Raw genomic sequence first — 13,615 nt, forward strand, 5'->3', positions numbered from 1 at the left:
CCAGGACTTGACTCTGCTCGGCATTAGGCAGTCCTGGGGGAGCCACCTATCGGCATTAGGCAGTCGGGAAGGGGTTGAAGTGGTGGAGAAGGGTGGGGCCTCATTCCGTTGTACTGAATGGGACTGCACTACTCCATGCTCTTTACATAAGTCTATTCCAAGCAGGATCATCCACTAGGCAACTTAGGCAGGTGCTTGGAGCCTATTAAGTGTCAAGGGGCCCACCTCCAACCTTCTTTAAACTTTCTTCAATTCAGCTTGCCAAAAGGACCACAAGGGGGCCCCAAATGTCCTACATTGCCTAGAGCCCCATTACTTCTTAATTAATCCATCTCTGCGTCTATGCACACATTAGATTTTCTGTCACTATATTAATTGTTTAGGCTTGAAATCTGAAGTGTGTACAGGTGTCCCTCAATGTCACTGTCCGCTTATTCTGTGATCTGTCTGGTTGGATGCATTTGCCTAATACTTATTTTGGTCTGAAGGAATTTCAAAGGAAAGGTAGAGGGTTGTACATGTTTCATACAATGGTGCAGTAACCACACCGTGTATCATCCACTGACACGTGGTATTATATTCTGCCGTTCGGTTGCATTACACAGCAACTGGATGATGCTTATGCCCCAGCAGATTGACAGCTGAGCTCCATGGCAAGCGCACAGTTCAGCAGTCAGCCTCATTATGCATACATAGCCTGATGTTAGCAAAAGGTGCTGAGTTTTCAAAATAGCATATGTGCATGCAGCCTCTAAACCCCACAGAGAGATTTATAATATCTGAAAAGGTTTATTATTAATCTTTCTATAGCAGTGATGTACAGTGTTACTTTTTTCATTTTATACAAAGCAAAAGTTTGCCTTCTTTACTTCTCTGCGACCGCCTAATGCAGGTTGGCGGATGCAAAGCGGCTCTCTAGTTCCTCCACGACGCCATATGGTGTGATCTTGCAAGGAGTGAGATTAGACTGGAGCTTGCAGGAGCTTGAGCTCCCATCTTTGTAAACGAATGGCTGCAGTGATCAGCCTGCCAGCAGCTGATTAGCGCTGGCAGGCTGTATATTGTATTTATTAAATATTTATATAGCGTTGACATCTTGCGCATCGCTGCACAGAGTATATTGGCTTGTCACTAACTGTTCCTCTGATGGGCTCACAATCCAATCCCTGCCATAGACATATATTGTTACTTAGTACAGGCCAAATTTGTGGGGGGGGGGGGGCTTATAAAAATGCTAAAATTTAGGGCTTTTTAAATAAAAAAAAATCGTACCAGAAATCACATGGCACTAAAAGAAAGCTTTATTGGTGATAAGAAAAGGGAGTAAAATTCATTTGGGTGCTATGTTGTATGACCAAGCAATAAACCGTTAAAGTTGCAAAGTGCTGAATTGTAAAAAATGCATACATTTGAAATCGAAATATTCCCCCTCCAGGCCGCCATGGATAGTGGGGAATGATATAATTCGGCTTCCAGCGATTGCTGGAGGCCGAATTATTGTGTTTAAAAAGAAACTTCGTCTCAGTCTTCTGACGGCGCCGACGTTACTCACTGAGCGCGCTATAGCTGTAATTCCTATTACAGTCTATGGTGGCGCCGGCTGCACCCAAATCTACCTGCGCTGAAAAGCACTGCTCCGTAAAAAAAAAATAAAAAAAAAAATGTCCTGGTCACTAGGGAGCTATAAATCTCTGGTCTTCAAGTGGTTAAAACAGATGGTATTTCCGATAATTCAGGTTGGAGTGAGCATATGATGTCTCCCACAATGCATCGCTGCTGAATATGCAAATCATCCTTTTTAATTTTAAGCCCTTTAAACCTATTGAGTTTGAAGCTTTATATGGATTTGAAAGATAACTGTACTTTAACTGTAAAGTACATTTGTCTTTTCTTCCTTCATTTACACTTGGTAAATGTGAGGCAGGAATCCATTTCTCTAATTCAACCTCATGAAAAATCTCTACCAAATCATCATGCTCCTAGTGCTCTAAGAAGAAGCCCACCATAAACTTTGTGCCAGATCTGGGCACATAGTAACAGTGGGCCTTGGGCAGTGAAAAGTACAAATCTGGCCCTGGTAAACAGTACAGAAATGGTTGATAGAAAACTGGTATCGTGTCCATCCTAAAAGTTGGTCAGATACCTATGTACTTGACTTTGTTCAGTTCCAAGATGTTAAGAGCAATGATGTTCTAAATGTGCATACACGTGCACTATAAAAGAGAACGACGCGTCCATCAGACCCTCCCGCTGGGCGGTCGTTCTCCCGACAGTAGTGCGTGTGTACAGTCTGTCTGCAGACTGATAAGGCTGTTTCTGATAGTTTCTGATCGTTCAGAAACGGCCTTATCAGCCCGCCCAGCGGGAGGGTCTGTTGGACCCGTTGTTCCCTAAGTAGAGTGTGTGTACGAGCCTGGTGTTGGAACATCAGATACAAAGTGTTGTTTAATTTAGATTAAGGCAACTGGAACATTTGCAGTCAGATTTCAATTCGATTATTTTTTTGCTGCAGGTCATAAACTATGAACATGTTCATAAGGAAAGAATAGCTGAGGACTTTGTGTGGGTACAATGGGACATATCAGGCCAGCGACTCTTTTATATTGTCCCCAAGGTAAGCATGGTTGCGTACAGCAGATTACATAATGTGAGCTTTAGGTGGTGTACTAAATAAATGCAATGCAATATTTATGCCATGATTTAAGTCATTTTCATTAGTTATCAAGATTTGTAATACAATTATTTTTTAATATCATGTAATTAAATATTAAAAATGAGGTTTTATTCTGTTTTACGTCTTTCTTTATGGTTTTAAGTGTTGTAAGTGTGATAAAATAATAGTAAACAGTTTTCTAGTAATTTGTATGTTATTAGATGTGGATACTGCAGCATTAGAGAGCTATTCACTGCAGAAAGAAAAGAGATATTTATACCTAAAACACTTGCTAAACCAGCAGGTGATGCTCTAACAATGAAAAACATATTCGGTAGTATTTCATGTTCACAATTGACAAAAAATATATTCTCTAGTAGTAAAGAAAGATACTTAATAAACACTATTGCCTTAATGTATAGTCTTCAAGTGGAAAGAACAAGAATGCTGGAAAAGAAAATCTTTCAAAATTGTAGATATGCTAAATTCAGTGGTGGCTATGGTAAATTTATACTCCAATTTAGTTTTGTCATTTGCATGCTTGGAATTCCCTTTGGACAAAATGCTCAATTGTACTTGTGACCACAGAATACTGAATGCTTCTTCCTGTTTTTGTTCTGTGGAATAGCTGCAATAAACATTTAAATACAAGGAGCATCCATCTTGCAATGTCCAATTAACCTTTGTGTCTGTATCTCTTTATATCTGTTGTACAGTATTTATCTGCTTTCTACCCCTGCAGCGCTCAAGCTGCGTCTTGCATTGCATCCAGTTTTATCCAAATGAGAATTATAAATACGTTGTAAGTATATTTAGTATTTAATTGACATAATACCATTTTGAAAGGGCACAATGAACCAATAGATGGAAATGTCTTTCAAGGATCACTTTAATATCAGATTTGAAAAAAAAAGTCAGTCAGACTTGAGGGGGGTTTACACATGCAGGGATCTTCTGACTGCCAAGGAAGGTTAGTTTGGTTTTTGGCTATAAATATCAATGATCAGATTGGATGATCATTTATGTCTCTGGATTTAGGAATAATCTCAAATGAAAAGGAAGCAATTCTGACTTAAGTCTAAAGAAATCCACAGAGCTGGCACCACCAGATGAGTAAAATAATGCTCTTTAATTCAACATTATTAAAATGACATCAAGTTAGTATTTATAGCAAAACAAGCAAGTATTATGGCAATCGCGACAGCCCGCAACAAAGGACATCAAGTCCGAAACAGCAGGCTGTTGCCATTGCTAGAATACTTGCTTACTTTGCTATAAATACTGACTTGATGTCATTTTAATGACATTGAATTAAAGAGCATTATTTTACTCATCTGGTGGTGCCAGCTCTGTGGATTTCTTTACTGTTGGGCCACATGGTACTATGACTGTGAGCTAAGGCACACCGACCAAAGTCGTCTTGCATGGGTGCTTCTCCATCCTTGTGACAAGTGACTTAATTCTAATTAATCTTTTCTCTGAGATTGGCTGTCCGGAAATTTTTTTGATTGCCTGACCTAGCAAAGTTAAAAAGGCAGAACTAGTTTAAGGATACTTATAACGTATGTTTTCTTCTTTGCAGACATTTAGCAGTTTAAGATGCACTTAAAATCTAGATGAAAAAGTGGTTAGACTGACTAGCACCTATTTAATGCCAATATCCACAACGTCTCTACATTGCTGGTTGCCTAGTTAAAAATCTACGGAATTTATTTTAGTATCTTGACAACACAACCGTCTTCTCCCTCTGATTTATATCTCTCTCACTTCTATGTTGGTCATAAAATACTTGAACATACTTATGCAAGAACTTTTTACTCTTCTATGGTTTATGTAATTTTTCTCCCTGCGTCCTCCAGTCCGGCCCCCCAGAAGTGAGAGGACACCAATGTTCACCTGTTAGGAAACACATGACATCAATAATTAAAACCTAATGACTCCTCTCCCACCCCCTATAAGTATGTGCCTCCTTCCTTTCTACTTCACTTTCACCGTGTTTCCTGGGGAACACGTGGCATTTTTTCTATCAAGCAGATTAGCCTCAGGATCCTGCGCTAATGGCCAGAGGACTCCTGAGAGCTAGGCTAGACCCCACCTGCAGTGAAGCTAAGAGCGGGGACCTGCCCATGGGCGCGGGGCAGGTAGCGGCAGAAGCTTGGTCGGAGGTACCTGCGTTCTGTGGCTAGGACGAGGGCGGCTGGAGCGGTCGCGTCAGTCTCCCCGTTGGCGGCTTCACTTGCGGCGCCGTCATACGCAGCACGCCCGCACACGTGGGGGACGGAGCTGGATTGTGGACTACTCCGGATTTCCGGATAACGTCAGGGCAGGGTGGGGAAAGCAAAGTCTCTGCACATGCGTGCATGAGCACCAAACGAGCGCAGCACGCCTTCATCCCCGCAGACGGTACTGGAGGACCAGTGGACTCTGGAGGGGGATGTTGCCCTCAAACAACATGGAGTTTGGGGAAACGGAAGGGAGGGGCCAAGCTGCGTTCTGGCTATTTTAGAAGCCAGCAGATCAGTCGGAGACGGCGTGTGAGGAGGATGGAGTCACAGACAGTACCTCCTGCCGAAGCAGTGAAAAAAGGCACCTCAAGCCAGATCGTTACACAGACGGCCGCCTTACCACCTGCTCAGGTAATAGAAGACTTATTTAACTTTGTTTTGTATAACAACATATGGTAAAAGTTATCTGTGGGCTAACTGAGACCTCCTGGAAATATGTTTTTTTAATTACAGAGCAAAGCTCCGGAAAAACAGATTTCCCTTAAGCATAAATCCAAATCAAACAGAGGTAGTAACTGTAACGGAAAATTACCCAATGACTGGAAAAAGTCTGAATGCAGTAAATGTATAACTGAAGTCGAATCACAGGATTCTGCTAAGGTTATGAAGGAATTTTTAGAGTCCTTTCAAAAGGAAATGCAGTCTACCTTCTCGGCCTTAAGGGGAGTAATTGTGGAAAGTCAAAATACTGCCCAACTTACTGGGGACAGCTCCACAACCACCTATTCTGCAGTAAAAAGAAAAAGACCAGAATCGGAAACCATTGAAACCTCCTCTAACACTTCAGGCGAGAGAGAAGACAACTTGTCAGAACAGGATTCTGATAAAGAGGTCCAGGAAAGTAAAGTTACAAGATACTTGTTTAATCCTGATGAAACTACTGAATTATTAAAGGCCATTTATGATAGTGAGCAGATTGCTGAGACAGTAGAAGAAGTTTCTGTCCAAGATACTATTTATAAAGGCCTACAAGCCCCTGCTACCAGAGTATTTCCAGTCCATAAGTCTCTGAGTAGCATAATTGAGGAACAATGGGAATTTCCGGAAAAAAGGCTTAGGGTAACGAAGTCCTTTAAAAGGAAATTTCCATTTAAGGACACGGATATTGAGAGATGGGATAAATGCCCAAAATTAGACGCCGCATTATCCCAATATTCGAAAAATGCAGATCTGTCATTTGAAGACATGGGGGTATTGAAGGACCCTTTCAACAAAAAAATGGAGGTATTAACTAAAAGGGCATGGGAAACATCCTCTTTGGTATTCAGGCCTAACATAGCGGCTATCTGTGTGTCCAGAAACCTCATAGCCTGGATAGATGAAATACAGGATCTGTTTAGCGGTTGGTACACCAGCCGAACAGTTGTTAGAATCTTTCCCTATAGTGTCAAGGGCATTAGCCTTTTTTTGTGATGCCCTGGTAGAATCGTTCAAGGCTACTGCGAAAGGGGCGGCCTTGGTCAATTCTATTAGACGCTTGGTGTGGCTAAAAACTTGGGAAGGGGACTTTACCTCAAAAAATAGATTGTGCGCTATGAAATTTGAGGGTAACCTACTCTTTGGAAAAGACTTAGACAATATTCTAGCTAGGTCTACAGATAAGAGGAAAAAATTCCCAGATAAGAGGCAAAAATTCATGCCAAAAAGATTTTTTAGAGGTAGGAACTTGGTTCCACAAAAGAATAAATTTACGGAACAGTCAAAAAGGTGGACATACGCCCAGGGGAGAGGTAGAGGGGCAGGCCCGTTTAGGAAGCCCCCAGCACCTGGGAATAAAGAATCAAAGTGACTCTCAAATGAGGGTCGGGGGGAGGTTAATACATTTCCTACCGGAATGGAAGGAAATAACGAGAGAAAAATTTATTTTAAACCTGATAGTCAGGATACAGGCTCGAATTCAGCAGGCTCCCTCCCCCCAATTATTATGTTACACAGGTCCCACGGGATTCAGAAAGGGCACAGGCCCTGAGACAAGCTGTCATTTCTCTCTTGGAGCAAGAGGTAATTTGTAGAGTTCCGACGCAAGAAATAAAAGAAGGTTTTTACTCACACATTTTTGTTGTAAAAAAGCCGTCGGGAAAATTTCGCTTGATTATAAACTTAAGGAATTTAAATCATTATTTGAGAGAGAAAAAATTCAAGATGGAAAATATTTACACAGTAAGAGATTTACTGTGGGAAGAAGCATGGATGGCGACCATAGACTTACAGGACGCCTATCTCCACGTACCGATAAACATTGGGTATCAAAAGTACCTAAGATTTGCACTACGGTTCGGAGACACCCTGTGTCATTATCAGTTCAGAGCTCTACCGTTCGGTCTCGCCGCTTCACCTCGTATTTTCTCAAAAGTTGTAGCAGAAATGATAGCCTGCCTCCATCTCCAAAGTATAAAAATAATCCCATACCTGGACGATTTTTTAATTTTTGCCCAATCAAAGCAAGAGCTAGAGAAGGATCTAGCGATATGCTTAAATCTGATGAACAGACTAGGATGGTTAGTCAGTCACGAAAAGTCCAATCTGATACCTTCACAAAAGGCTTTATATTTAGGTTATGTTCTAGACACAAAAATAAAGAGAATATGGTTGCCACCAGAAAAGATGGAAAAGGTTTTTCAAAAGACCTCTTACTTATTAAGTCAGGAGAGAGTCTCGCTTCGGGAAACAGTTTCCTTGCTGGGGTCCATGACTTCATGCATCCCGGCAGTGCAATGGGCCCTATTGCACTCACGCCTCCTACAGGAATGGTTCCTGCAGGAAGGGGGGAAAAATTATCGATCTCTAGATCGGAAAAAGGTATTGACTCCAGAAGTAAAGCAGTCCCTTCTATGGTGGCTAGAGGAAAGAAACCTTTCGCAGGGCAGGGAATGGTCACCGACAGACGTAGTCACAGTTACCACAGATGCCAGCTCCTGGGGGTGGGGGGCCCACTGCCAGGACAGACGAGCTCAGGGGGAGTGGAACCAAGAGATGAAAAAGTATTCCTCAAACTACAGAGAGCTAGCGGCCACAAAAGAAGCATTACTGGCTTTTTCAGACATAGTAGTAAACAGACATGTCAGAATTATGTCCGACAATATAGTCACAGTATCATACCTAACAAAACAGGGGGGTACCAGAATAAAGAGCCTAATGAGATTGTCAATGGAAATACTACAATGGGGCGAAGAGAATTTGTTATCCCTGTCAGCAGTGCACATAAAGGGGAATTGGAATCAACTAGCAGACAGACTCAGTCGCTCTCCAGTACTGGAAGCAGAATGGGAACTATGTCAGGAAACCTTCCACATGATTACTCAAAGGTGGGGGTTACCCAAAATAGATTTATTTGCCACCCCAAAAAACACGAAACTTCGAAGGTTTTATTCAATCCACAGGTCAGAGACCACGCAACCATTAGACGCGTTCTCAGTCCCGTGGGCGGAAGACCTATTGTATGCCTTCCCACCATTCAATCTACTTCCAAGAGTAGTAAAGAAGATAAAGATGGAAGCGGCCACAGTTATATTAATTACGCCCTGGTGGCCGAAAAGGGCCTGGTTCCCGTTAGTGAAAGCCATGGCAGTGCAGGAACCATGGGAGCTACCCCACAGACCAGACTTACTTTCACAGGGAGGGATATGTCATCCTCTTCCTCAGAGGTTACGCTTAACAGCATGGATCCTGAGAGGAAAATACTAATAGAGAAAGGGTTTTCAGAAAGAGTAATCCAGACTCTTCTTAAGAATAGGAAAGAAGTAACCAGAAAAATCTATGGAAAAGTCTGGAAAACATTCAAAAGTTGGAGACAGAGAAAAGGACTACAGGGAAGACAGATTGATCTACCGGTAGTACTAGACTTCTTGCAAGACGGGGTAGACTTAGGTCTGGCAGTCAGTACACTCAGGGTACAGGTGACTGCTCTATCAATCTTCCTAGATAGACCACTAGCGAAGGAACAGTACATAAAAGACTTCCTAAAGTCAGTATCCAAATCTAGACCTATACCAGTTAAAAGTTTCCCGGTATGGGACCTCCAGTTGGTACTTCAACAGTTACAGAATGCCCCTTTTGAACCATTACAACAAGCAGAGGAAAAATTCCTTACATTAAAAGTAGCTTTTCTAATAGCAATAACCTCCGCAAAAAGAGTAGGGGACTTACAGGCTATGTCAATAAAAGAACCATACATGACCATTATGGCAGACAGAATAATGTTTCGACCTGACCCTACGTACATTCCAAAAGTAAATACAAGGTTTTATAGAACCCAGGATATAATCCTTCCGTCCTGTGATAAACCAAAATCAGAAAAAGAAAGATTACTCCATCTCTTGGATGTAAGAAGAGCAATTCTGATATACTTGAAAAGGACCAGAGATTGGAGAAAGACTAATAGATTACTAGTACTGTTTTCAGGACAAAGAAGGGGCATGCAGGCCACCAAGGCATCAGTGGCAAGATGGTTGAGACAGACAATAGAATTTGCATATAAGACGGCAGGAAGAACTCTCACTTCACTAGTCAAAGCTCATTCAACAAGAGGAATAGCTACATCATGGGCCGAAAAAGCAGGAGCATCATTGGAACAGATTTGCAAAACGGCAACATGGTCAAACCCGTCAACATTCATAAAACATTATAGAATCGATCTACTGTCAAGTCAGGACGTAACCTTTGGGAGAAAGGTCCTGCGGGCAGTCATCCCACCCTGATAGTGAGTAAAGAACAGTTTCTCTGTAGTCTCTCACTTCTGGGAGGCCGGACTGGAGGACGCAGGGAGAAAATACCTGGTAGTGTCCGGTAGCGGGTATTTCTGATAGTCCTCCAGGCCGGCCCCCCACTAAAATCCCTAACCCTATCTACGTGTGTGGTTCTACCTCATCACCTTTCCTTCTCTCATGTGCACACGGGGGCTTACTCTGGTAAAAGTGAAGTAGAAAGGAAGGAGGCACATACTTATAGGGGGTGGGAGAGGAGTCATTAGGTTTTAATTATTGATGTCATGTGTTTCCTAACAGGTGAACATTGGTGTCCTCTCACTTCTGGGGGGCCGGCCTGGAGGACTATCATAAATACCCGCTACCGGACACTACCAGGTTTTTTTATTGCACTGTTCAATTGTTAACTTGTAATGGTTCTTCTTACATTATATGCTTTGTTTTTTCAATAATGTTATATTTAAAAAAAATAATAATAATAAAGTGGTTAAACTGCAGTGCATTTAAATTTGCTTTTAAAGAAAATAGTTCATTTTGTGATTATATTCATTAATGGGAAATAACTACACTGTACATTCAGTGACATAGGACTTAGTGATAGAAAGGCTAGAAACGCCCCTGCTAGTCAGTGATTAACTACCACCACACAGGTAGGAGCACACTGATACTATTTGTAATCATAAGAAGCATAAGTACACCAGGATTGTTTGTTTATTAGCAGTATGGGAAAGGCTTAATTCTCCGCAAAGGTCTACGTGTTACCTGGAGAGACTCCTTTATTTTGTTTTATCGGGCAGGAGAAAATAAGAGTAACCTGTGTGAGAAACTGATGAAGTTCTAACATGTCAATAAACATGCTTGGAGGTTTCAGTTTCCTGGAGGTTTCACTATTTGCACACTTATGATGTTTTATTAGTGAATCCAGGCACACAGCTAATTGAGTAATGTTCTTTTTCCCCTTTTACTTAAAGCTAGAAGTTCCCCTTGAAATTTCTCTTGCTTCTAAAGAAGTGAGGTAAGTAGCACAGTGGCATGCTGGTTTTCATTTATCAATGCTTCTACCAAGTCAAGTGAAATTAGAGCCTGAAATTTACCTTTAGATGTTAGATGAGGTTATTGTACTCCAAATACACCCACAGCAATTTAAATTAGGACTTTCATTTTCAGTTTAGAGCATTTCTTGGAAATATTTACAAGGGTAGCGCACATGTTCAGCAGACATTACGACAAGGTAGAAAGGTGAAAAGCTTAATTTTCTCAACACAGAGAGAATTTGGGACTCTTCACTACCTCATGCAACAAAATTTATTTAATAAAATTAAACGTTCCTGGTTTTTAAGTATTAAGTATAAAAATATGGGCTTAGTGGACTATTCGAAATATGGGGGTTGTAAGCGTTACCTGAATCTCTAGATGAGCGTAAACTAAATACATCCAATTATGTGGAGATTGAAATTGAGTGATGAGGATCTATGAAAATATGTGGTCTCACCAGCTTGATGGGTTTTTTTTCCATAATGTTGGGTTTATAACTTTGTCCCCTGCTGAGGAAATCGTGTACAGCAGGACTTCATACAGGACGTTTTATACCTGATCAATGTCTTATGGGTGATCTGAAGACTGGAACTTGAGTTGAAGGATTTATTTAAGGAATTCTTTTGAAAATAATGTATTTTTTTTAGGATGGACAGTATGTCTCTCCCTTGGTTTTTTTGTTTTTTGTTTTTTTTGTAACATTTTATTAAATTTTTTCTAAATGGGAACTGCTTCTGTTGCAAGATTGTGTTATTGCATTTGTGTGTCAATCCATAAATTGAATTGAAGTGCAGTTTAATATATAAAGGTTTATGAAGTGTCATACATTGACTTACATGACTTCAGGCTGTCATTGCCAGCAAAGAGTTTTCAACCAAGTATTAGAAATGGCAAAAATCAATTAACCCTTCGCACACTCACATGCAAATGTTCAAACAAATGCATTCACAGATTTACTCATCCAGGCACAACTGTTATCCCTACTGCTAAATTAAAAGCCAGGGTTTTAGTTCACAGAAGAATGCATTCTTATGCTTAGTCACCTATACTGCGCAGAAGTACCCAGGTAAACATAGGTGTCCTAACTCTGGCCCTGTAACATGCATAGTGCAGACATGCAAACACATTCATTGCATCAAACCTATCAATGGATTAGGAGCACACATCCTAACTTCCTCTCCTGGGAAAGACAGTGCATCTTACCAATCGCACAAGGGAGCTAATTTTATGTGTCCATGTGCACTATGCGCATACACCAGCATAAGCTGTCTGCATGCTGACAAACATACAGGGGAAGGGGGGAGTGCACCGAATTAGACCCTAGCCACAGGGGTCAATGATAAGAATACACATACAAATATCCAGGCACATCACCTCTAGTTAGGACATTAAATAAATTTTTAGGGAAAGGGAGGTGCTGAAGGGGGTGTGGCTAGAAACAGCAAAAATCAATTAACCCTTCGCACACTCACATGCAAATGTTCAAACAAATGCATTCACAGATTTACTCATCCAGGCACAACTGTTATCCCTACTGCTAAATTAAAAGCCAGGGTTTTAGTTCACAGAAGAATGCATTCTTATGCTTAGTCACCTATACTGCGCAGAAGTACCCAGGTAAACATAGGTGTCCTAACTCTGGCCCTGTAACATGCATAGTGCAGACATGCAAACACATTCATTGCATCAAACCTATCAATGGATTAGGAGCACACATCCTAACTTCCTCTCCTGGGAAAGACAGTGCATCTTACCAATCGCACAAGGGAGCTAATTTTATGTGTCCATGTGCACTATGCGCATACACCAGCATAAGCTGTCTGCATGCTGACAAACATACAGGGGAAGGGGGGAGTGCACCGAATTAGACCCTAGCCACAGGGGTCAATGATAAGAATACACATACAAATATCCAGGCACATCACCTCTAGTTAGGACATTAAATAAATTTTTAGGGAAAGGGAGGTGCTGAAGGGGGTGTGGCTAGAAACAGCAAAAATCAATTAACCCTTCGCACACTCACATGCAAATGTTCAAACAAATGCATTCACAGATTTACTCATCCAGGCACAACTGTTATCCCTACTGCTAAATTAAAAGCCAGGGTTTTAGTTCACAGAAGAATGCATTCTTATGCTTAGTCACCTATACTGCGCAGAAGTACCCAGGTAAACATAGGTGTCCTAACTCTGGCCCTGTAACATGCATAGTGCAGACATGCAAACACATTCATTGCATCAAACCTATCAATGGATTAGGAGCACACATCCTAACTTCCTCTCCTGGGAAAGACAGTGCATCTTACCAATCGCACAAGGGAGCTAATTTTATGTGTCCATGTGCACTATGCGCATACACCAGCATAAGCTGTCTGCATGCTGACAAACATACAGGGGAAGGGGGGAGTGCACCGAATTAGACCCTAGCCACAGGGGTCAATGATAAGAATACACATACAAATATCCAGGCACATCACCTCTAGTTAGGACATTAAATAAATTTTTAGGGAAAGGGAGGTGCTGAAGGGGGTGTGGCTAGAAACAGCAAAAATCAATTAACCCTTCGCACACTCACATGCAAATGTTCAAACAAATGCATTCACAGATTTACTCATCCAGGCACAACTGTTATCCCTACTGCTAAATTAAAAGCCAGGGTTTTAGTTCACAGAAGAATGCATTCTTATGCTTAGTCACCTATACTGCGCAGAAGTACCCAGGTAAACATAGGTGTCCTAACTCTGGCCCTGTAACATGCATAGTGCAGACATGCAAACACATTCATTGCATCAAACCTATCAATGGATTAGGAGCACACATCCTAACTTCCTCTCCTGGGAAAGACAGTGCATCTTACCAATCGCACAAGGGAGCTAATTTTATGTGTCCATGTGCACTATGCGCATACACCAGCATAAGCTGTCTGCATGCTGACAAACA

At 41.4% G+C, this 13,615-nt stretch overlaps 1 protein-coding gene across 3 annotated transcripts in view; it reads left to right on the plus strand.

Moving 5' to 3' along the window:
* The window catches only part of GSAP (gamma-secretase activating protein), a 137,142-nt gene that overhangs the window by 50,125 nt on the left and 73,402 nt on the right, over positions 1–13,615 (plus strand). For all 3 annotated transcript variants that reach the window (XM_068276214.1, XM_068276216.1, XM_068276215.1), the window contains 3 exons: positions 2,513–2,614; positions 3,396–3,455; positions 10,613–10,656. In XM_068276214.1, coding sequence (XP_068132315.1) covers positions 2,513–2,614; positions 3,396–3,455; positions 10,613–10,656 — 206 coding nt within the window. The remainder of the gene's footprint in view (positions 1–2,512; positions 2,615–3,395; positions 3,456–10,612; positions 10,657–13,615) is intronic.

Source organism: Hyperolius riggenbachi, chromosome 3, assembly GCF_040937935.1.
Source record: "Hyperolius riggenbachi isolate aHypRig1 chromosome 3, aHypRig1.pri, whole genome shotgun sequence".
In the NCBI taxonomy this organism is placed as follows: domain Eukaryota; kingdom Metazoa; phylum Chordata; class Amphibia; order Anura; family Hyperoliidae; genus Hyperolius; species Hyperolius riggenbachi.